We start from the raw sequence: 26,178 nt of genomic DNA, 5'->3' as shown, positions 1-26,178 counted from the left end.
CCCAGTTTAGGTCACCTAACAGAATGAACTCTGAAGATAGATGGGGGCAATCAATTCAGTTATGGTGTCCAGGGCACAGCTGGGAGCTGAGGGGGGTCCATAACAGGCAGCAACAGTGAGAGACATTTCTGGAGAGATTCATTTTTAAAATTAGAAGCTCGAACTGTTTGGGCATAGACCTGGAAAGTATGACAGAACTTTGCAGGCTATCTCTGCAGTAGATTGCAACTCCTCCCCCTTTGGCAGTTCTATATTGACGGAAAATGTTGTAGTTGGGGATGGAAATCTCAGAATTTTTGGTAGCCTTCCTAAGCCAGGATTCAGACACGGCAAGAATATCAGGGTTGGTGGAGTGTGTTAAAGCAGTGAGTAAAACAAACTTAGGGAGGAGGCTTCTGATGTTAACATGCATGAAAACAAGGCTTTTTCGGTTACAGAAGTCAACAAATGAGAGTGCCTGGGGACACGCAGGGCCTGGGTTAACCTCTACATCACCCGAGGAACAGAAGAGGAGTAGGATGAGGGTACGGCTAAAGGGTATCAAAACTGGTCATCTTGTGCGTTGGGGACAGAGAATAAAAGGAGCAGATTTCTGGGCGTGGTAGAGTAGATTCAGGGCATAATGTACAGACAGGGGTATGGTGGGGTGTGGGTACAGTGGAGATAAACCCAGGCATTGAGTGATGATAAGAGAGGTTGCATCTTTGGATGTGCTAGTTATGCTGGGTGAGGTCACCGCATGTGTGGGAGGTGGGACAAAGGAGGTATCTGAGGCATGTTGAGTGGGACTAGGGGCTCCGCAGTAAACTAAAACAATGATAACTATCCTAAACAACAGTATACAAGGCATATTGACATTTGAGAGAGACATAAAGCGAGGCATAAAGCAATCACAGGTGTTGATTGGGAGAGCTAGTTAAGACAACAACAACAGGTAAAATGGCGATGAATGGGCAGAGGGGGTCGGTTAACTACACACAGGGCCTGAGTTCGGGACAGGGGCGTTAGCCGCTATAGCCACTCGGTAGCAGCTAGCTAGCAGCGATGATCCGATGCAAAGGTCCAGAGCTTACGGCAAGGATCTGGTGGAATAGTGGATTCTAGCCGTGTTGGGGTAGAGTCCGGGAGGCATCAGCTGTGTAGCTGAGTGATCACTGAGCAGGCCGGGAGGTGGGCCTGGCTCAGAGCTAGCTTCGGGGCTGGGCCACTCAGTGGCAGATAGCTAGCTTTGATGATCAGGAGTAATGGTCCAGGGTTTACGGCAGGAATCCGGCATTGTATTGGAGAAAACAGTCCGATACTGGCAGGCTGGCAAGTATTATCCAGGCTAAAAGCGGCTGGTGTCTGTGCAGAAGGTAAAGGCCGCTAGCAGTGGCTGACAATGACTAAATAGGTAGTAGCTGGTTAGCTTCTGATGGCTAGCTTCTGGTGGAGGTTCTGGCTATAAGGTCTAAAAATAGCGGATCCGTATCACATTGGGTGAGGCGGGTTACTGTAATAAATATATTTGATAAGCTGGTCTATTGCGCAACACTTATCTGCTGATACAAAAGACACATTCTGTGTTGAACTGATACTAGCTATATACGCACACCCAGAAACAGATTGGCCGAATTAGACCTTACACAGCACTGATAAAACAGGAAATGACCTGATCATAGGGGTCAACGTCCAGTCTCGCAATAATATCTTGTGACTACAGAGATACACAGACAAGGACTCAGCACAAAATACACACGTACACACACACACAAACCCATCCCAGAGGGCTGGGTCAGTGGAACAAAGAACACACTCATGGACCAATGGGGAGTCGACACCGACCCGAGACCAGATCGTCACTCCACTCATCGACCAGTCAGGAGGACGAATCTACAACACTCAACATACGTCATTACAATCATGTTGTATAAAATAGATGCACAATATGTTTACGGGGCTCGCTTCCGCTAGTTCCATAAGAGCTAAAAGAACGAGTCCGTGCACGTTTTGCCAAATATCTTTGTCTCTTAATAAAGCTGCCTTACTATAATTGAATCCACCCGGTCCAGCGTCTTGACTTGGTCTCCTTCTCAAGTAACTGATCATCAACAAAACTTGGTAGCAGAGGAAGGTTTCATACTTCTGAATTCGGTCCATAGATGGTTGATGTGAGAGGGGACAAGTCCAGGACAATCTCGTGAGGACGGGTGACCTGTCCGCAGGAGCCATCGGTGATTCTACTTGCCCCGGGAAACTGATCAACGAGCTCGACTAATAAAAGGTAAGCAGAGCCTGTTAAAACAAAAATCTGCATATTGTATTATAGTCATATCCAAATTTTGATCAGAAGTACCGGGCGTGAGTATGAATTACTGTTAATATTGTATAGGATTGTAATAACAAAATGTAAGGGCTGAGTACAAGGATATTTGTGGTAATAGGCTTGATACCAAGTAGCATCAGTAGAAACTGGGATTGGTACAAATGTATACCGTGAGATTATGACCATTCACCGTGGCGTGTGGATAAGGGACATCAATAGAAAGTCGGATACATAAAAATGGAATAGAGAGATCGTGAATAGAGTGAACAGAGAGACTGTGTGTCGGTCGCCCATGCTAAATTAAAAGCCTGTGTGGCGAAACATTGATAGTATACATCTGCTAACTAGAGAAGGCCTACTGGAATAGCTGATCAGAAGGGAACACTCAGAACAAGCGGATTCAGTAAAGTAAATATAACTAAAACATATTAATCCTGTTAAAAATTATTTAGTTTCGTCCCGGAGATCTGGAATTTATTCTGGTTCCGGTTTTGACTTTGCTTAGGGAATAATTGAAATAGCAAGTAGATAGATAAACCGATTTTGGTCGGAAGCCCCGTACATTGTAAAATTATTTAGTTTCGTCCCGGAGATCTGGAATTTATTCTGGTTCCGGTTTTGACTTTGCTTAGGGAATAATTGAAATAGCAAGTAGGTAGATAAACCGATTTTGGTCGGAAGCCCCGTACATTGTAAAATTATTTAGTTTCGTCCCGGAGATCTGGAATTTATTCTGGTTCCGGTTTTGACTTTGCTTAGGGAATAATTGAAGTAGCAAGTAGGTAGATAAACCGATTTTGGTCGGAAGTCCCGTACATTGTAATAACGTGTTTAGTTTCGTCCCGGAGATCTAGAAATAGTTCCGGTTTTGACTTTGTTTAGGGAGGGATTTGTGCGCCTCCAGTGCGTCTGGAATTTGTTTCCAGCCCTGTTTGAGTGTGCTTGTTTGTACGTACCCCGAAGGTCCGAAACTATACCAATAGTTTGGGTTTCAGCCCGGGTGTGCGATCTGTCTGTCTATAGAACTGAGTGAGGATTTGATTTGCAAGTACTGCGGGGGACCTAAATAACATTGAACACCAAATTGGGGTAATCACCGGGGAGTTGGTATTGACCGGGTTAATGTTTTAGCCTATTCAAAATATTAGTCCTAATATTTCAAAAAACTTTGTTTACGAGGGTGGGGCACCAGAGATAAGTCTGAGCCAGCACCGTGAATACATCGCTGGTCTTGACCAACGACGAGCTAAGTATACAAAGATAGAGGGACATTTATACAAATAATAACATGGCAGCTATTCCGCCCACCAAACTTAAATTCAGCAAATATTTGGAACAAAAAATACAGGATAGAGCTGGAGGAGAGGAACAATATAAAGTAATAAGAAAAGTGTGGGAGGAAGTGAAGTTGAGATGGACACAGGCGGGCTATTTTAGCGGGGGAGCTCCCACTAAAGGCCAGCTGATGGTGATGGAGGAAGGTTTGAAGGAGGCAGTTCAGAAAGGAATAGAAGGTGAGATAGAAGGTAACAGAAAGCATATGTTTAAGAAAAAAGGGACTAAGAACAGAGAAAAGGCAGAAGCAGAATTGAGAATAGGAGTTTGGGCTATAGAGGAGACTAGAAGGGCGCTTCTATATAAAAAAACAGATATGCTTACCCAGTACCCAATGCCTGTTTCCAAGACATTAGTATAGATTACATAGACATGGGAGCAGATAACGTGGGGGGAGGAAAAAGGTACCTATTAGTAATGGTAGACAGGTTCTCTAGGTGGGTAGAGGCAATACCAACGGCACGGGAAGATGCCAAATCAGTCATCAAATGGCTGCAAAGAGACCTCATCCCTAGGTATGGGGTTCCGAGACAAATCCGTTCCGAAAACGGATCCCATTTCAGCAATAAACACCTGAGACAGGTGGAGGAAAGGTTTGGAATTGTGCACAAATTCGGGTCAGTGTACAGGCCACAATCTCAGGGCCTAGCGGAACGTGCAAATCAAACTCTTAAGGCTAAGATTGCTAAGGTATGTGCAGGTTCGAAGCTAACCTGGGTGGAAGCCCTACCACTGGCACTGATGGCCATGAGGGCCTCGCCAGGGGCGGGGACCCATCTCTCTCCCCATGAGATAATGACGGGGAGAGTCATGCCTGGCCCACCAAGGGAGGGAGGTCATATGCCCCCTCTTGATGTGCTGAGGATTGGAATGTCTGACTATGTGAGAAAACTGACGGAACTGTCTGCAGCTCTCTCCACACAGATCCGCAAGGTCCAAGAGGGGGAGCTGTCGGGAGACTCGCCACCACTGAAGGTAAAAGTTGGGGACTGGGTGAGGGTCAAAGTCCACAAGAGAAAGTGGCTAGAACCCAGGTGGACTGGACCGTACGAAGTGAAGGAAGTTACTTCACACTCTGTCCAGGTCAAAGGCAAATCAGGCGCGCCTTGGCACCACCTTACACACTGCACTCCGGCCCCAACCCCTTCCAGAACTTTGACTGAAACCAGGGCCGATTTGCGCGCCCTAAAATTCGATTCCAACCACTGAAACCTTAGTTGGGGAAAATGGGACCACAGCTCCCGTTTCCACGACCTAAGGCGCCACGCCCAGGGTCGGGTTATCTGCCTCCCTGGGAGAGGCTGGGGATATCAGCTCCCCTGTTTGTTATTTTCATAATCATTGCCGGAGTATCCTTAGGAACTCTCACTGGTGGGGATTTGAACATTGCATGGAAAAATATTAAGTTAGTAAAGTGAATTGCAGGTGGAGTTAATTTTATTTTTACAGGGACGGTGCACATTAAACACAGTTGTGTATAATGGCAAGGTATTCTTAGCAAACAGAATGGGCCGGTTTGCAGACAAACTGAAGGGGTTTAAGGTTTTAAGCAATCTTGGGTTAAATTAGTTAAGTAGTATGTTAAAGTAGGGGAGTTTAATAGGTTTGAAGTACAGTATTGTATCCAAGGGTAGCGCATGTTCAAGTAAGTTTAAAACTAATGATCGGGGGGAGTATAATGGAATTATAAAGTATTTTTAGGTTTGGTTTGTAGTTAACGTTTGGGTTTTTGAATAGGTGTAGTATGAGGAAATGCTGACAAAGTGGTTATTTTATGGAAAAAGGAGCGCTTAACTGTCTTTGGAAAAAATCCTAGGGACAGGATATCTTAAAGGGGTATACACACATGGCATTTTGGAAGTTTTGTTTTCTGAGTTTTAATAAACACACAAAATTATTTTGATAAGGGATGTTCTGGGAACCTGGGATACAAATGTAGATAAAGTTCTTAGCTTTAATTTGTTTAATGTAGTAAGAAACACGGTTCTAAAAGGGGGGTATGACTTTTTAACCCCTCTGGTGACTTTTCCTGTGTGGTCTGATCAGCCACATTGAAAAGCCATTTGGATGGTGAATTTAAGGGCATTGGTGATATTGATTTTAAGGGAATTTGTAGAACTGATAATAATGATGGAGTTAAAGCTCTTAGACACAATTGATAATTTGAACCAATGATAGGACTAAAAGGGTAAAGCCTTAGAATAAGGGTAGGCTTCCTTTAAGTCTATTTTCCTAGAACAATAAGGGTAAAATATTTTTTCTGGGTGGAGTAAATCAGATGAGTCATTAGGATCTGATTATGTGATTTGAAAATATTTTGACCAGTAGCAGGGGTATTTTTTACATGATCTAGATACGTTTATTTTCCCTTAGGAAGTCAGCTGTTGTTGAATTCAGTGTAAGAGATTTAACACAACAAGGCTGTGAAATTGATATACTAGTATTACTATATTTTGTTGTGAATAAGTTTAATAATGGTAGACTTATGTCAACAGGACAGGGATACATGACATCTTTAGGTGATCCAGGATTATTGAGGGTATCGAGATAAATTTAAGTAGATATGCAATATCTAGACGGGTTGATTTTTCTAAAGTTCAGGAGTGCAACCAAGGAGACAATGAGACATTTAGTCAATATTTGGAAACAACCCAGATTTGATACTTTCTGTTATGAGAAAAAGCTGGAGACAGATAGAAGGGCAGACAGAGAGATCCTCCCCTGCACTGCTGTAACCTTGAGGGTTGGGGAGTAGCAGGAAGAAAGAAAGGGGGCCAGCAGGAGTAGATAGGAAGAGAATTTGGTTCACTTAGCTTTAGGATATTAATTCATGGAGAGACTATCGGCTCCATTGGCAGGCATGTATTTTAGTTTTGATTTGAAGTTTATGTTTGGTAAAATTCGCTAGGAAAATATATGATAATTTAATGGAAAGTAGTTAAATCTTAAAGAAGATAAGACACTTGATAGAGAATTGTTACAGGGTAGCTAAGGAGGAATGCCCCAGGGAGAATTGGACATGTGGAAAATGAAAGGGGGCAATCCTACAAGAGAAGGGCTGACATAAGGATAATTTACTAACCTTACCAAAGACACTGTTTAGATATGCAGCAATATTGATACATGGCCTGAGCCATGTATAAATAGGGAGAGTATGGTAGGGCAGGCAATAGAACAGGTTAGGATAATTACTTAAACAAAAACATTTTTTGTAGAATATAGCAAATGGGTAGAAGCGTTCCCAACTTACTTGGTGGACATGATTATGGTAGCTAGAATATTAGGTCAAGATATTATCCCTAGAGTTGGTTTACTGGGATATATCTCTTTAAAGAATGAATGACAGTTTAGCTAATCAGGTAGAGCCTATAGAATGCCAGTTAGAGATACCAGAACAGGTAGACATAGAAATTAAAGATATACTAGCAGAGCACATGAGAAGACTGTTTGTTAACCAAACCTGTATGTCCAAGAATTTGTGTCCAACAGGTGAATTACAGGAGAAGGTGATTCACTCAATCCAACCAGGAGACTGGGTGTGGATCCAGTCCCTGAGGAGAAAAAACTGGAAGCAACACAGTTGGGAAGGCCCATACCAGGTTCTGTTAAACCACTGCCTTTGCCATTAGAAAAGCTGAGAGAGTCACTTGGGTCCACGTTACCCACTGCAAGGAGGTATGTACACATATGAACACTGTTGATCACACACAGAGTTAGGAGAAGAACCGATACCAATAGGGTCCGGGGGTTACCTCCTTAACGAAGATTTCCTATCCCGACCGTTCATCACTGTGTGTGCTCATAGAGGTGTGAGTATGGGGTGGTACCTAGCAGAGAGACTAAGGGCAGGAGAGGGTTGGCGGTTTTTGGGAAGAGTAGAGACTCTGAGCTGCATCATAGTCTAATCTGACTGATACATTCAGATCCACCACCTTCTGGTACAAATCATACGATACCGTTGTCATTGAGAAAAAGTAGAGGATAAACTATATAATACACTGATGAGTGACTTACAGAATAAGGAGTCAAAGAAGATCAAGATGTAGGATTTAAGGTAAACATTAAACAATTTCCTGGGAAAGAAGACAACTGTATAGGAATGGGGGTTGGCCAGATTGAAGTGCTCAGCCAACACACCTCGGTTCACCTGGATTCCTGATGAGCACCAGTGTTATAGATACAAGAATGGCACCGAGAATTAAGATGATTTTAATGGCTGGAAAGGTAATCGTTAATGTGACTGACTTAGGTTTGAAAGCACAGGAGAAAATGTGTAACCTCATAGCACCTATAACTGATGAAGGGTGGGCTAGTACCAGCAAAGGACGCATACGACAGAAATTACCACAAAGGGTGGTTAGGAACTTGCGCCCTGGGGTTATTGGTCCAACCAGTTTGAATTAATGATGAGACCAGTTATAGGAGGCTAAAGTAGGTACAGGAGGAGTTTTGACCAGGATGGGAGTAGCTTTGTCTAGATGGATGCTATTGGCATCCTCAGGGAAGTTCCAGATGAATACAAAGCTATGAATCAAATATATTAATGAATGAAACCGGGGATGCAGTAAAGAGGTTCTCTGACCAATTATCCGCCACCCCCCTCATGACCTGGTAAAATAGACTGACTCTCGATATGTTATTGGCAAAGGAGGATGGTGTAGGTAGAATGAGTAGGTTCATTGTTGTACGTACATTCCTGATAACACAGCCCATGTTTGGGGAATGGAAAAGTGTTGTAGGAACTGTATTATGGGCTGCTTTCACCGGTATGAGTGTGTTTGTGTTGTGTGGTTGTTGTTTGGTCCCGTGTGCGAGAGGTCTTATTTCCAGAATTCTGGAGAGATTGATAACGGAGCAGATGGGCAACCGGAATGATGCCTTTGATGGAAGTGACCCCGGAGGACACTGAATCCAGCTATGGGCAATGATCCTTGGTTTACTGTTGAGGAAGCAGAGCCTACTTACATATTCTTGTGAGACGTGAAGAGGGGGACTCACAAAATTTGCCTCTTGCAAATTTTGCCCTTGTTTTCCTATTCATATATATAATTGTCACATCTCTTAGGAGACGTGAAGAGGGGGATTTGTAATAAATATATTTGATAAGCTGGTCTATTGCGCGACACTTATCTGCTGATACAAAAGACACATTCTCTGTTGAACTGATACTAGCTATATACGCACACCCAGAAACAGATTGGCCGAATTAGACCTTACACAGCACTGATAAAACAGGAAATGACCTGATCATAGGGGTCAACGTCCAGTCTCGCAATAATATCTTGTGACTACAGAGATACACAGACAAGGACTCAGCACAAAATACACACGTACACACACACACAAACCCATCCCAGAGGGCTGGGTCAGTGGAACAAAGAACACACTCATGGACCAATGGGGAGTCGACACCGACCCGAGACCAGATCGTCACTCCACTCATCGACCAGTCAGGAGGACGAATCTACAACACTCAACATACGTCATTACAATCATGTTGTATAAAATAGATGCACAATATGTTTACGGGGCTCGCTTCCGCTAGTTCCATAAGAGCTAAAAGAACGAGTCCGTGCACGTTTTGCCAAATATCTTTGTCTCTTAATAAAGCTGCCTTACTATAATTGAATCCACCCGGTCCAGCGTCTTGACTTGGTCTCCTTCTCAAGTAACTGATCATCAACATTACCGGAAGGTATATTTCATTTAAAAATGGAAAAGAGATTGAAAATAAATTGAAATATATATATATATATATATAAAAAAAAAAATTAAATACAAAATGTACATGGGAGAATGACAAACCACGTCTGCACCATCTTGGAAGTAATTATTGATGAAGCCAATGACTGATGTGGTGTACTCCTCAATGCCATCGGAGGAATCACGGAACATATTCCAGTCTGTGCTAGCAAAACAGTCCTGTAGCTTAGCATCTGCTTCATCTGCCTAGTTTTTTATTGATCAAGTAACTGGTGCTTCCTACTTTAATTTTTGCTTGTAAGCAGGAATCAGGAGGATAACATTATGGTCAGATTTGCCAAATGGAGGGCAAGGGAGAGCTTTGTATGCGTCTCTGTGTGTGGAGTAAAGGTGGCCCAGAGTTTTTTCTCCCTGGTTGCACATTTAACATGCTGATAGAAATTTGGTAAGACGGAATCCTGTTTTCTTATGGCGGAATACAGCTCATTCAGTATGGTCTTAGTGCCAGCATCAGTCTGTGGTGGTATGTAGACCGCTACGAAAAATACAGATGAAAACTCTCTAGGTAGATAGTGTGGTCTACAGCTTATCATGAGAGACTTTACCTCTGGCGAGCAAAACCTTGAGACTTCCTTAGATATCATGCACAAGCTCTTATTTACAAAAATACATAGTCCGCCACCACTTGTCTTACCAGACGCCGCTGTTCTATCCTGCCGATACAGCGTATAACCAGCCAGCTGTATGTTGATAATGTTGTCGTTACGCCACGACTTCATGAAGCTTAAGATATTACAGTTTTGAATGTCCCGTTGGTAGATTAATCTTCCGCGTAGGTCATCGATTTTATTTTCCAAAGATTGCACGTTTGCTAGCAGAATGGAAGGAAGTCAGGGTTTATTCAATCGCCTACGCATTCTCAGAAGGCAGCCTGCTCTCTGGCCCCTTTTTCTCCGCCTTCTCTTCATGCAAATGACGGGGATCTGGGCCTGTTCCCCGGAAAGCAGAATATCATTCACGTTGGGCTCGTCGGACTCGTTAAAGGAAAAAAAGGATTCTGCCAGTCCGTGGTGAGTAATCACAGTTCTGATGTACAGAAGTTATTTTCGGTCATAAGAGATGGTAGCAGCAACATTATGTACAAAATAAGTAAAAAAAAAAAAAAGTTACTAACAACGCAAAGAAAGAAACAAAAAAAACAATTGGTTAGGAATACATAAAACATCAGCCTTGTTCTCTGGTTCCATCTTAAATAGACAGCAGGACTCCAGCTACCCAGACATGTCGGATCAGCCTGATAGGTGCCATGGGTGTGTCCATCTTACCTGTGCAAATCTGTGTGTGTATAGCAATGGAATTAAACATCCAAGTGTCATGCTGTAGGTCCACCACACACCTAAAGGGTTGGGGGGTCCTGTCCAGAAAATAACCTTTGTCCCTAGACACTTGTCTAGCCTCAACGGTTCTTGTTCTTCTATGATATAATGACGGTCCGTTAACCGACGTTAATGGTGCATTCCGCCACCTACTGTGCTGGAGTGTGTGGTCAATCATGGTTTACAACATTTCTAAATCCTCCTACCTAAAAAAAAAGAACCCTACTAGCTTCTAATAGACCCTCCCCAATCCCCCAAATCCCTTCCAAATCCCCTCAATCCCAATGATCCTACACTTCAATTTTCCCCTATATTCAACATACTTACAATATAACAACACATGCTCCACCATTTCATCGACCATACACTCTAGTAGAGGTCGACCGATTATGATTTTTCAACGCTGATACCGATACCGATTATTAGAGGACCAAAAAAAGCCAATGACAATTACAACAATACTGAATGAACATTTATTTTAACTTAATATAATACATCAATAAAATCAATTTAGCCTCAAATAAATAATGAAACATGTTCAATTTGGTTTAAATAATGCAAAAACAAAGTGTTGGAGAAGAAAGTAAAAGTGCAATATGTGCCATGTAAGAAAGCTAACGTTTAAGTTCCTGGCTCAGAACATGAGAACATATGAAAGCTGGTGGTTCCTTTTAACATGAGTCTTCAATATTCCCAGGTAAGACGTTTTAGGTTGTAGTTATTATAGGAATTATAGGACTATTTCTCTCTATACGATTTGTATTTCATATACCTTTGACTATTGGATGTTCTTATAGGCACTTTAGTATTGCCAGTGTAACAGTATAGCTTCCGTCCCTCTCCTTGCTCCTACCTGGGCTCGAACCAGGAACACATCGACAACAGCCACCCTCGAAGCAGCGTTACCCATGCAGAGCAAGGGGAACAACTACTCCAAGTCTCAGAGCGAGTGACGTTTGAAACGCTATTAGCGCGCACCCCGCTAACTAGCTAGCCATTTCACATCCGTTACACCAGCCTAATCTTGGGAGTTGATAGGCTTGAAGTCATAAACAGCACAATGCTTGAAGCACAGCGAAGAGCTGCTGGCAAACGCACGAAAGTGCTGTTTGAATGAATGCTTACGAGCCTGCTGCTGCCTACCACCGCTCAGTCAGACTGCTCTATCAAATCATAGACTTAATTATAATATAATAAACACACAGAAATACGAGCCTTAGGTCATTAATATGGTCGAATCAGGAAACTATCATCTCGAAAACAAAACGTTTTTCCTTTCAGTGAAATACGGAACCGTTCCGTATTTTATCTAACGGGTGGCATCCCTAAGTCTAAATATTCCTGTTACATTGCACAACCTTCAATGTTATGTCATAATTACATAAAATTCTGGCAAATTAGTTCGCAACGAGCCAGGCGGCCCAAACTGTTGCATATACCCTGACTCTGCGTGCAATGAACGCAAGTGAAGTGACACAATTTCACCTGGTTAATATTGCCTGCTAACCTGGATTTCTTTTAGCTAAATATGCAGGTTTAAAATATATACTTCTGTGTATTGATTTTAAGAAAGGCATTGATGTTTATGGTTAGGTACAGTCGTGCAACGATTGTGCTTTTTTCGCAAATGCGCTTTTGTTAAATCATCCCCCGTTTGGCGAAGTTGGCTGTCTTTGTTAGGAAGAAATAGTCTTCACAGTTCGCAACGAGCCAGGCGGCCCAAACTGCTGCATATACCCTGACTCTGTTGCAAGAGAAGTGACACATTTTCCCTAGTTAAAAGAAATTCATGTTAGCAGGCAATATTAACTAAATATGCAGGTTTAAAAATATATACTTGTGTATTGATTTTAAGAAAGGCATTGATGTTTATGGTTAGGTACACGTTGGAGCAACGTGTACCTAAGCGATTATATGCAACGCAGGACAGGCTAGATAAACTAGTAATATCATCAACCATGTGTAGTTGACTAGTGATTATGATTGACTGATTGTTTTTTATAAGATAAGTTTAATGCTAGCTAGCAACTTACCTTGGTTTCTTACTGCATTCGCGTAACAGGCAGGCTCCTCGTGGAGTGCAATGTAAAACAGGTGGTTAGAGCTTTGGACTAGTTAAACGTAAGATTGCAAGATTGAATCCCCAAGCTGACAAGGTAAAAATCTGTCGTTCTGCCCCTGAACAAGGCAGTTAACCCACCATTCCTAGGCAGTCATTGAAAATAAGAATGTGTTCTTAACTGACTTGCCTAGTTAAATAAAGGTGTTAAAAAAAAAACAATTAGGCCAAATTGCCGTCCAAAAATACCGATTTCCGATTGTTATGAAAACTTGAAATCGGCCCTAATTAATCGGCCATTCCGATTAATCGGTCGACCTCTACACTCTAGACACAAACCATTCACATGCTTGCCAACCAGATGTAATGAGGTGTTCAATGTACAATGTCCTAAGCACAATCAAGCAAGTACCACCTCTTCCTTCCTAATCTGACCTTTTAATCTTAGTCCATTGACCTTTCTTTGGAGGGCATATAAATGCCGGCCCTTGGGCTCAGAGTCCCATCTCTTCTGCCACACATCTATCAAATTGGCTCTGATCTTACATTTGGCCTCACCTCTACCCAGTGGAACATTAATATCAATTATATCTCATTTCAAAGCTCTTTTGGCTAACTGGTCTAGAATTTCATTCCCTTCCACACCCGAATGTGCTGGGACCCAGCAGGATCTCACTAATACTAGTTCTCTAAATGTTTCATAACATTAATACCACCAATAGGTCACTCCTATTTGATTTACCAGATGATAAACTATTCAATACAGACAGAGAATCTGAGCATACTATAATTCTAACAGGTTGTATGTCCTCTACCCACTGGAGGGCAACTATTATCGGCAACAGTTCAACTGAGTATACTGAAAGTTCATCTGTTAGTCTTCTACGTATCTGTCACGGTCGTCGTAAGAATGAGACCAAAGCACAGCGTGTGTATCGTTCCACATCTTTATTTAACTGTGGAACTACACAAGACATACAATAAACTAATAAACAAAAGCAACAAACCGTGACGAAGCGGTGTAACTAACACTAACTCAAATTAATCTTCCACAAACACTAATGTGAAAAACAACTTAAATATGATCCCCAATTAGAGACAACGATGACCCGCTGCCTCTAACTGGGAATCATACGCAAACCCCAACCTAGAAAAAAGAACAATGAATACAACATAGAAAATTTAAACTAGACAAAAACCCCAACATAGAAAAAAGAACCTAGAACACAACATAGAATATTAAACTAGACAAAAACCCAACATAGAAAAATTAAACTAGAACCAACATTGAAATAAATAAACTAGACCAAACCCCCCAGTCACGCCCTGACCTACTCTACCATAGAAAAATACAAGCTCTCTATGGTCAGGACGTGACAGTATCTGCACATCAAATTCAGGAACGTAAATGCCTGCTTCTGTGCGCCCACTATCTGGGTCCTTGGATCCATCTGTGAAAAGCGGTAAAAAAACAAAAACTTCTACCAATGTAATTGTCAACCACTGTCCCTATTTCACTGACTTGACCAATCTGACCAATTTCACTGACTTCACCAATCTGACCAATCTTTCCTTTTCTCTACCAAGGAGATCTGAGACAATTGAACAGGTGTAAGCAATACCACCAAAATCCCACCAAGCCAATCGGAAGGTAAGGTGGAGCTCCATGCCACCACCCCTAAATCTCTTTTAGATCTCCACAACTGTCTAGACTCTGGGCAGTAGGGGCTAGGGGTTGTTTCTGCACATGCCATAGGTATTATGGTAGTCAGTCAGTCAGTCAGTCAGTCTGGCACTGTCAAAAAATGTTAATAGCGGTCAAATACTTACTTCCTCTGTCCTTGGGAGATTCTCAAATGCATTTCCTTGATTCGTTGCATCCTCTCTCCTCGTCTCTTTCTCAAAACCCATTGGATGAGGTCACTCCCCTCTCACCTTCTTATCCAATGGGTTTTGAGAATTAGGCGAGGAGAGAGGACTTGAGGAATGAAAGAAATGCAAAGCACATTGGGGGAGAGGAGGGAAGGTTCCTTCCCTCAGGGTCCAATGCACTTTCAAGGAGAGGCAAGGAGTGGAGGAAACCAGGACAGAGGAGGCAAGAATGGATGTCTAGTTTTCACACACGGACGCACTCATGCACGCGCGCACACACACACACACACACACACACACACACACACACACACTACTTGAAGAGTTTACTGATTATAATTATTTCATTATTGGTTATTATTGTCAATGATTTTACTGACAGAACACATTGTATTATATTATTGTATTAAATTATTATATAAACTATTAAACATATAGAAATGCTGTTTATCTTTTTCATTCTTCTAGGTTTAACATGGCTCTAAATGATCGAGAAGTTGACTAAAGCACAAACAGACCTGGCTACTAGGCATGACAATGAAACATTCGGTGTCCATGTTCCATGTGACATTTTGAATGACATGAAGATGTTTTGTTGTTGCTAGGAGTTATGGTCTGATTGTGCCTATATACATATACTCTTATTCCTGTAACTACCGTAATTTCCGGACAATAAGCCGCAACGTTTTCCCACGCTTTGAACGTCGCGGCTTAAACAATGACGCAGCTAATATATGGATTTTTCCCGCTTTCAATTTTTTTTCTCCAAAAAAACACATTCTGTGACGTGCTCAGTTTTTTGGCGGCATGAAGCTTTCATTAGACCAATGAAATTGCCGAACGGGTTAAGGTCAAACATCTTTTTTGTTTACTGTTTAGATTAAATCGAGCGCTCTCAAACTTCTGATCATTCTGATTACGGTAGTCATTTTGTCACCCTGATTCCTGGGGGTACAACAAAGTATTTGCAGCCACTCGACATCAGTGTAAATCGTGTATTTAAGGTGGCGCTCCGTGTTCAGCGGGAGGCTTGGGTGACAAGTGGGGAGAAATCATTCACTATAACGGGCCGCATGCGAAGAGCAACTTATGGTCAAGTCTGCCAGTGGGTCCTGACAGCGTGGAGCATTGTCAAAAAATCCACTATCATCAACGGGTTTCGAAAGGCTGGACTGCTGCATGTTGAAGAGGGCTCAGCGGGGGATTTGCCTCCGGATGAAAGTGACGAGAGCGACAATGAAAACGATCCAATATCGGATGAAGCAATTCTGAGGCTATTCAACTCCGACACCGAAGGAGATGACTTCAGTGGTTTCAGTGCACAGGAGGAGGAAGATAGTGACCAATGACTTTCTTGGTAGGCTACTGTGTACTGCAAATTCTTTTTTTTTTGTTACAAGCCGTGTTTTGTTAAAGCCTATTTATTTTTGTTACAAGCCGTGTTTCGTTAAAGCCTATTTATTTTTGTTACAAGCCGTGTTTCGTAAAAGCCTATTTATTTTTGTTACAAGCAGTGTTTCGTTAAAAGCCTATTTATTTTTGTTACAAGCCGTGTTTCGTTAAAGCCTATTTATTTTTGTTACAAGCTGTGTTTCGTTAAAGCCTATTTATTTTTGTTACAAGCCGTGTTTCGTTAAAGCCTGTGTAAAGTTCATTTGTTTCAATGTCCCGGTAGGCACCTGCGGCTTATAGACATGTGCGGCTTATTTATGTTCAAAATAATATATTTTTTTAAATTCAGTGAGTGCGGCTTATATTCAGGTGCGCTTAATAGTCCGGAAATGACGGTACATATGTGAAGCTGCAAGAAAATCATGTTTAAATGTATATCTAACAATTTTTAAATGTTGACCCTGATGCCACACATTGGCCCCTTTATTAATAGATAGACCCAAATGCAAAGCTGCCCAACCCTGTGGCAGCAATACTTTACTTTCACTTTATGCCCTGGATAATGTCCTGAAAAACTATATTTTCTTAGTTCGAGTTCACCACTGAAAACCATAGAAAAGTAAAATTGCATGTTTTATTGTAAATGCCCATGTGGTTTGGGTTACAATTGCGTATGGATTACAACACACTTGTGACTGGTGGAAACCATCCAAACTCAGGCACTGTGGAGCCCATAGTCATTGAGAAAGTGCCTCTGCCATAAAAATTGGGGTGCATCCGCCAGTCAAGAATTATTTGACACATCACGGCAGCAGACGATCTCCTACTTCTGAATAAACCTAATCAATTTTACTGCAGATTTGATTCACAAAGCCCCTTCAATCACCAGGACACCACCCTCCCTTTACACTTCCCCCTTTCTACCCTGTCCCTACATCTCCCATTCCTCTCCTCTCCAGGCTCCTCTGCCATCCCCAGTAACCCAGAACTGAACAAGAACCTGACACCCTCAGCACACAGGGAGACAAACATCTACCTGGACGTGACAGCATTCCCTTCCCAATATGCCCCCCTAGACACAACTACAAGAAAAATAAATAAATAATGTGTCACCACTCTGTCGCTGGGTCTGTACATACTCAATGGTAGGCTTCGAGGGGACTCCTACGGCAGGTACACCTACAGCTCATATCAAGGCAGCAGTAGTGTAGATTACTTTATCACCAACCTCAACCCAGAGTCTCTCAGAACGTTCACAGTCAGCCCACTGACACCTCTATCAGATCAGAGCAAAATCACAGCCTACTTGAACAGACCAGAACTCCATCATGAAGCATCAAAGCCGAACAAACTGCATACTATTAAGAAATGGTATAAATGGAAGTAGTGTAGAAACTTACCAGAAAACAATTAGCCAACATTAAATTCAATCCCTTTTAGACAACTTCCTGGACAAAACATTTCAGGTGTAACTTGGCAATAGAAAGCCTAAATAGTATATTTGACTAAATAGTATATTTGTATAGTTGAGATCTGGTGAATGAGATGCCATGGCATATGGTTTACATCGTTTTCATGCTCATCAATACATTCAGTGACCACTCTTTCTTTGTGGATGGGTTCAATGTCATCCTATGGGGGTATAGCAGTGGTAGCCAGAATAATGGCCTGTCCAGTATTTTTATACATTTAAAAAAAATATATATATATATATTACCTTTATTTAACTAGTCAAGTCAGTTAAGAACAAATTCTTATTTTCAATGACGGCCTAGGAACAGTGGGTTAACTGCCTTGTTCAGGGGCAGAAAGACATGATCCTAAGCCTGATGGGATGTTAATTGCATAATTAACTTAGGAACCACACCTGTGTGGAAGCATTTGCTTTCAATACACTTTATATCTATAATTGACTCAAGTGCTTCCATTATTTTGGCAGTTGCCTGTATACGGCTCTGGCGTCAACATTCCGAGGAAGATTCTCGCGAGAGAAAATGTTGCGCTATCTACGTAGTTACGTAAATCTTTTCTTTCTTTTCCGTACATCTTGCACGACGACAACACACTGACAAGTGAGAGAAGGTTTGCAAACTTCGGAGAATTTTCACCAGGGAAGTGGAATCTAGAAACACTGTATTTTCACCAAAAAGCAGTGAAACCTTGGAAACGACAGTTTTCCTTAGATCTACGATATTCTTTGGTCTGCACACGGACTTTTCAACGATGAGCTTCCTATTGTAAGTAACGTTTGCTAGCTAGCTAACGCGTTAGCTTTGTTGGGTTGTGCTCGTAGCTAGTTAGCTAATTAGCCAGCTATGCTGTTAGCTATATTTGCATAATGTAGGATTCAGACTGAGACTAGCTAGAAATGCTGTAACCACAGATTATCATAATATTTGTTGAAACTAATTGTCATTTTAGTTAACGGTAGCTAGCTTGTGACTGACTAGCCACTGACGTAACGTTCCTAGCTGGTTGAGAAAAACTCTGCTAATTTAGCCACCTAACATTAGCTAAACAACAACAAGATTGTTATCTAGCTAGCTATGTGTGTCACATATCAGGGGAACTGATCATTTACTATATATTTTTTTTTACCATGTAGCTAACTAGTAAACAAGTCACTGGCAAGCATTTATAGATAGCCTGGGTGCCTTCCTGTTTTGTTAGTCAGCTAATCAGAGGAAAGTGTTAAACAGGAAGGTTCACACAGTATGATTTCATATCTTGAGTAGTGAGCACATAGCTACCATCTATTCATCACAGTAGCCACAACTTGGAATATCACAGTTGATATTACTCTATCTCCCCCTCATCCCTTGATCCAGTGGCAGTCGTTCCTCTAAAACCTTCAAGCCGAAGAAGAACATCCCAGAGGGCTCCCACCAGTATGAGTTGTTGAAGCATGCAGAGGCAACACTGGGGAGTGGGAACCTGAGGCAGGCTGTCATGCTGCCAGAGGGGGAAGATCTCAATGAGTGGATTGCTGTTAATAGTGAGTGAAAGGGGTGATTGAGGGAGGAGAGCACAGGAGATTGAAATGACACATCTTCTTAATAACAGCCTTCAGGTCCTATAGGCTGTAGCACAGTGTCTATATATGTGGCCTGAGATGAGATTTGAGTCTGACTGTTCAGTCTGTGGTAATTGCCCCTATCATATCAAGTACTTTGTCATTGGGCATTTAGTTTCCTGTTCAGTTGTGCTTTTACATTAAATAATATGGGCCTTTGGTCTGCTCTCCGTTTCAGCTGTGGACTTCTTCAATCAGATCAACATGCTCTACGGCACCATTACTGAGTTCTGCACTGAGACCAGCTGCTCTGTGATGTCTGCCGGGCCCAGGTAAGACAGGCAGACAGACAATTCAAATGGAAAAGGAAGCTGGACGCTCATCTATCTTTTCTGTGGATTTATTTGACCAATGTTTCAGCTAAAGAACCTTCATCAGGGTAACATACAGACAGACATTTGATGCATGTTCCCTCTATTTCAATTCTGGTATTCTCTGAAATTACCTGAAAAGAGTGTTGAAAATTTTATTTTATTCATCCATAAGCTACTGCTATGGTCAGCCCAGCGCAGACTCTCCCCACATACACATAGACATGTTTTATTTTGGTCCCTAGTTTTAAACTTTGGTTCAGTGTGTTGGTTTCACTTCATGTTTTTACAATGTAAGTGCAGTACAAAACAAATCATTTCTGGAGGAGTCCCGTATTCACAAAGCATCTTAGAGGAGGAGTGCTGACCTAATCATGCAATCTTATTCGTTATGATATAAAAGGGAATACTGAGCCTAAATCAGCAGTCCTTCTCTGATGTGCTTTGTGAATACTGATTCCTCTGTCAACTGAATCCACTTAAGTACTGTCATTAGTTTAGTGGTATCTAGTTTTGGGCACTTCCTCAGTTCCTTCCCTTGCTCTATTTTTGGTCTCTAATCAGGAGGAAGAGACCTGTGCCAAATACCTGCCAAAATGGCCATGATCAAGGTCACTGTAGCATTTGACCTAGTCTCTTCTGCTCCTTTCCAGCTCCTGAAACTTACTCTAGCATACTCTGTACTAATAATGTATGGTAAATAATTTAAAGTAACGGATTTAATGCTCTAAGTGTGTAATAGGAAAATGTTTTGACCCCAAACTGGCTCTTGCCAAAGTCTTCTTTAACACTAGAATCCCTGGGCCTCGAGGGACCCCCATTCAAACTAATGAGCAGTCATTTTGACTGCAACATTTTAACATTGTAATTAATACATTTCATATATTCTATCACAAAATAATCATTTGGATGTGTATATGAAGGTCTTAAGTAACAACAATTGCATTTTCATTAGTTTGTTGCTGTAGACCAGGGGTTCCCACGCTTTTTTGGCCCACAGCCCATTTTGATATCTGAAAATTCTTACGCCCCCAACCATGTGAGAGAAAAAATCTATGGCAGTCAATTGCAAGTTAGTCTAGCATCATGTCCTATATCTCACTACCACTAATGAGATGGGTGTGTTTGATGCATGTCGGGGCGTGGTCGACGGTGCACAGGTCATCTCTGCTGTCACATCCAACCTGGATTGATACTTTATTTGGTTTTAATGCAGATGAGAGCACTGAATCCAGTTTCACGCAGATATGAGCTGGCAAGGAGAGCCGACCATGAATTTATGGTGCTTTCGATACAACTGGGAGGTCAAATCATGACGTCAGTGATCTTTAGGTCGGAACTCTAGAAAAAGACCCGAGTTGGAATTCCGAATTTAATGACCATTCAAAACGTATTTTCTCAATCTAAACCCATTTCTTTCTGAGTTCCAAGTTGTTTTGAATGCGGCATTAATGCTCAGAGGGAGACGGCAGGGTTTTCAGCTGTTCGATCAGACTTACCGGCATGTCAACTGAGCCAGGATCACGGTGAAACGAATTGCGAAGTAGGTCCCAAAGTGCTCTTCCAAGCGTTGGAGTTGGGCAGTCATCACTAGTGTGGGACACTTACTGATGCTGGTTTTTTTTCTTTTCATTACACAGAAAGTCAACCAAGTCTTGTTTTTTTTAAAATATATAAACATTTCCTCAATGTGAAAAATCCAATAGTCCCCCTTGATAACAACCACGCCTTGGTGTGAAATAGAACATTGTCATGCTCTGATCCCATATATCCACTTAGTTTTGAGAACCGGAGTGTGCATAGTGGATGTGGTTTGATGTAGTTTACAGTCAGTTACCTGCTGCAGTATTTCTCAAGAGTTCCGTGCTCAGCTCTTTTGCTGCCAGTTGCGCTCAGTGTATCATACAATGAATGTGTCTATAGCAGAGGGTGATGCATTCATAACTAGAGTGCAGAGGCCTGCCTGCCATAGTTGGAGCCTCATCTGTGCAAAAGCCTACCATTTTGATCCCGAATGAAATCTGTTTTTCGTCAATATAGCCACGCAGAACACTGAACATCCCCTATGTCGTTTCATGCTTGGGAATCGTGAGCCAGAACAATATATCCTCGTGAATAGCATCCCCCGACATGTATAGGGTACAAAAATCAATGCATGTCCATCTCGGCCCTAACAGCTAACGTCAATTTAGAGAGCATAAGCTGGGGAGTTTTTGAGTCGTTCAGTCAGAGCATAAATTCTCTAACAGTCTTATCTGACAAAGGTATTGATGTGAGTTTCTGTGCCTCTGCTTTGCCACACATTGTTTTCACCATATCAACTGTGGCCCGTAATATCAAAGTCTCTGCAATAGTGTGTGGTTTCATAGCATAGCGGACCTAGCCACTCACCGTGGGAATGATTCAAGTGCTGCCTTTTCCCATGATCTAAGGGCACTCTCTCGCTGAATTTTGTCTTTTAGGTTTGAATTATTTTCATTTCTATTTTTAAGGTTAACCACATTACAATGATTTTGAGATACAAAGACAATATTGTTCAATACATTTTATTTGTGGAGTGCCTTTGGTACAACTACGAAACAGAAAGCATATGTGTTGGAACACGGTAACAGCTTTTTTTTTTTTTGACAAAATAAATAAAATACCCCAACCACCAAGATGCACGGTCGAATGATAACATCCGTAGCCTCAACATCATTATAAGCGCCAAGTGTGCTTGATAGTGAAAATCAGCACACACAATAATGGAATTATAATTGTGTCGATATGACAGCAGTCAATTGTCATCTCGTGCTTACATGGTGTGCATCTTCACGCGATGGCATCAGTTAGAGCATGTCACATAAACAACTCAAGCTGGTGAGTGCGTTGCTGATGTTGTTTTTTGCTTGAGATGTAGGGCCCGCTCTCTGTGATGACATTTTGTGCTTCCAATCGGCCCGTAGCATTGTCACCGGCTTGTTCTATCCAAACGGTGCTGTCCCTTCCTCTCTCCCGTTTCACCGTTTTCATTTGGTGGTGGCGCGGGCACCTACTCAATGCGTACCATTCTGGCTTTTTTGCGCTTAGGCCTCGGTGGTGTAGGTTCAGGTTGAGGCTCAGAAGAATAATCATCAGAGATGTCATGATTCATTTCTTCCCCGCCATCTGAGTCATTTTCATTCAGATTTGGTAGCGACGCAAACACAGCATGGGCATCCATTCGTCTTGGGCTTCTTGCCATTGTAAATCCCTCATGCTCTCACTGTGTACTCCAAGTAGACCAGAGTAGACTGATAAGACTGCTTGGATTTGGTGGACTGATATAAGGTACATACCATTTTGAGATTAGAAATTATAATGGATATAGAATAGAATGGCCCATTCATTCACAATTAGTGATTACATAACAATGCATGTTCACTTCCCCTCGCTCATCAACTCACCCATCATACTTTTACTTTCATCTGTTATGTGTGCAATTAGTTTTGGTTTAGTTTCGAATAAATTATCGGGGTGATTATCAACTGGGCACAATACCTTCAACTGTCGTGAGAAGGAGGGGAGCAGCATGCCCTACTATCTGGAAAAGGAGGGCAACGGGGAGGAAACTATTGCAAAAAATGACATGCCCACCTCACTCTGGTTATTTCTCCGGGTTCTGTTTTTGATATTAAGATTCTAACAACGACAGTGTGTTATAGACTTATTTTGTGAAAGTCAAGTATAGAGGAGGGGTTTACTTAAATTGCAGAGTAATATTTTTGTTTTATTCAAGGGCAGTCCAAATGACTGCTTTAGCGGGTCTAGTATTAAGCCATGTGTGACATTGTCCAACAAACAGTGATGTTGAATTGTGCCAAAAACAGAGAAAGTCAGAATTGCATGTTATTAAAATTCCATTTCACCTCCCTCAAGGTATGAATACCACTGGGCTGATGGCACCAACATCAAAAAGCCCATCAAGTGCTCTGCTCCCAAGTACATAGACTACCTGATGACCTGGGTGCAGGATCAGCTGGATGATGAGACACTCTTCCCCTCCAAGATAGGTTAGTTGACAATTCACATTTGTGCAGATGAATTTTAAACCTTCACAACCTTAGGGTAGACCTTTGGCTAGGACAATGTTATAACTCCCCTGCTCTGTCTCCCCAGGAGTGCCCTTTCCTAAGAACTTCATGTCTGTGGCCAAGACCATTTTGAAGCGCCTGTTCAGAGTCTATGCCCACATCTACCACCAGCATTTTGATTCTGTGATGCAGCTGCAGGAGGAGGCCCACCTCAATACCTCCTTCAAACACTTCATCTTCTTTGTCCAGGTGACACTGCTAATACATTTGAAATATCAAATATTCTCTGTTATTGGTGTTTAGAAATGATTGCCATGATTCTATCACGGGTTCTTCATGCTTCCATGGATGTAGTAAATAGCATTATATTCCCATTGATGCATTGTGCAATTATTATTCAGTTAACAGGTGTAATTGTTACTATCCTGTGTAAATATAGCAGGAACCTTGATTTTATGTTCTATCACGGTCACGTATGGTATTTTACCTGGGTTGTGTGTCTGTTTAGGAGTTCAACCTCATTGATCGTCGTGAGCTGGCCCCCCTGCAGGACCTCATTGAGAAGCTGGGCTCCAAGGACAGATAAACTACTTCCTCTCTCTCTTTTTCCTCCCCCCTCCTCTCTATCTCGCTCTCTCTGTGCCTACCACCTCTCTGGGTTTTGATAATTGTCCACTCTTTCACTTTGTGCCTTTTTCTTTCTCCCTCCATTCATTACCTGTATGTTTTTTTGTTGTTGTTCTTTTCCAGTTTCTTGCTCTCTCTCTAGTTGTCTGTCCGCATTGTTTCAGAGCTTGTATTGTTAGTGAGCTCTATCTAGTCTTTAAGGTAAGATACCAGAGTGTAGTATATAAAAGGTGTATTTTGTAATTTTGGTAAACAAGTTATATAATTGGGACCTACTGACCTGTACTGTGGACCAAGATGTTTAAAGAGTTGAAATGGACACCAGCATTTCTTTTCTATAAGATTTGGGTCAGTTTAAAGTATATCTATATTCTAAAACAGTTTTACATGCTTTTTAAAAAAACGTTTTAACGCTCACATTTTCAGTTGAAGTTTTGGTCAATAATGTACTTCAATACAGTTTTTTGGATCTGTATCTGACATGGTTTTACATTTGTAGATTTTTTTTTAATCTTAGGGTGAAAGAAGTTGCAAAAGCCAGGGAATATTGATCAATAAATATTTGCTGTGACACTTGATATACTTGTGAAATAGATAATCCTCCATAGTTCATAAACAATCAGTGATCATATTTGTATGCTTTACTTGACTACTTAGACATTATAATATATGGTATTTTAAGAGAAAGCAATCAAAGTATCAGAGGATACATTTTGAAAATGTATATGAAATGTCAAAAATGAAATGTAGTATAATGTGAATATTTTTGATCTTACTCATTCTGTCATTTCACTCAAATAGCACAAATGTGCCTCTGATGATTTAACTATGTCAAATTCCTTGGATATCTTTGTCCTACATGCTGGTACTTAATTTTAATATCAGTATCAAGTCAATCTTTGTTTTATTGTTTATTAAACATACTTTTACTTTACTCATGTATGCAATAATAGCAATAATGCTTGCACCGATACATGACAAGGGTCAATGTACAGGATATTATTTTGGGGGGTTGATATTGTCTGTTATTTGTCATATCTGAGTGTGACATGTTAACTCAACCAAGTCATTATCTATGTTCAATCTTGGCACACAGGGCTAAAGCAGCAGGGCTGTTTGTTGTGCCACCTTGACACAAATACAATTTTGATCACCAAAATGGAATCGTAAGCAGTGTAACATGTATTTACATTGCCTATCTCTCTTTTGGCCCCCAGTTTGGAAAGTACATCCTTGTAGAAATATGGTCTACTAGTCAACACATGGTATCAAGCAGTTGTGAGATTGGCATGTCTTTTCAAAACCCCAGTATGTTTGTGATATTCATCATCTTTCCTAATATGTGCTCATATGTTTGATCTGTCTGGATAAAGTGACCTAATATACCGCCGGTATGTGTACTTAACGATTTTATTGCATTCAACATTGTAATTTTGAATGTGGAGTTAGTCCCCATAGGTAATGAGCTGTTGGGGATAATAACACACTCCATATGTTTCTGGAATATATCAGGTGTAGTTTTCTTAATTTTGGGTGGAAAAGATGCCTACTTTTGGATTTTATTTCGATCTCATATGACTTATTTTACACATTTACTTCATTTTGTCTACCTTTTTCTCCCATATATCCAATGCCATAGATTTGGAGTTAAATTGAATCTTGTTTTTTTTTTAATATTGCTGTAAAATTAATTGTAACTTTGAGTAAAGAATTCAACAAAGGGTTAGACTTTTTATATATATTTGGTTATAGACCTTTTGGAGGTAGCCTCATTTGTGGGAAATGAATGTTACAACTGTGAGTCCAATACTTTGCTGTAAATAAGATCATTTACAGTACATTATGTGAACAAAACTGTGCCTTAGAAAAGAGAAAATAATGTGTCTGAAATTACAGTATTGATGGCACAATAGTTTAATAAACATTAAAAGTAATTTGTGGAGATTGCATGTGTCTGTTTTGAAAGTATTTTAAATGTGTATGAGAGCCTCACAACATAATTAATTGGTTGCTCAAATCATCAAAAAGAGTAGCTAAACTACATTACACCTTTCTTGATAATAACTCTGCCAG

General features: G+C 41.2%; 1 protein-coding gene across 1 annotated transcript; it reads left to right on the top strand.

The window, feature by feature from the left end:
- The first annotated feature begins 18,069 nt into the window (after positions 1-18,069).
- On the top strand, positions 18,070-26,051 carry LOC115164468 (MOB kinase activator 1A). The gene is made up of 6 exons (XM_029716988.1): positions 18,070-18,279; positions 18,871-19,037; positions 19,294-19,387; positions 23,324-23,457; positions 23,564-23,727; positions 23,987-26,051. The coding sequence occupies exons 1-6, from the start codon at positions 18,266-18,268 to the stop codon at positions 24,062-24,064; spliced, it is 651 nt and encodes a 216-aa protein (XP_029572848.1). The 5' UTR covers positions 18,070-18,265; the 3' UTR covers positions 24,065-26,051.
- Positions 26,052-26,178: the final 127 nt, after the last annotated feature.

Source organism: Salmo trutta, chromosome 27, assembly GCF_901001165.1.
Source record: "Salmo trutta chromosome 27, fSalTru1.1, whole genome shotgun sequence".
NCBI classification, from domain to species: domain Eukaryota; kingdom Metazoa; phylum Chordata; class Actinopteri; order Salmoniformes; family Salmonidae; genus Salmo; species Salmo trutta.
This window is presented reverse-complemented; position numbering and strand designations above follow the sequence as displayed.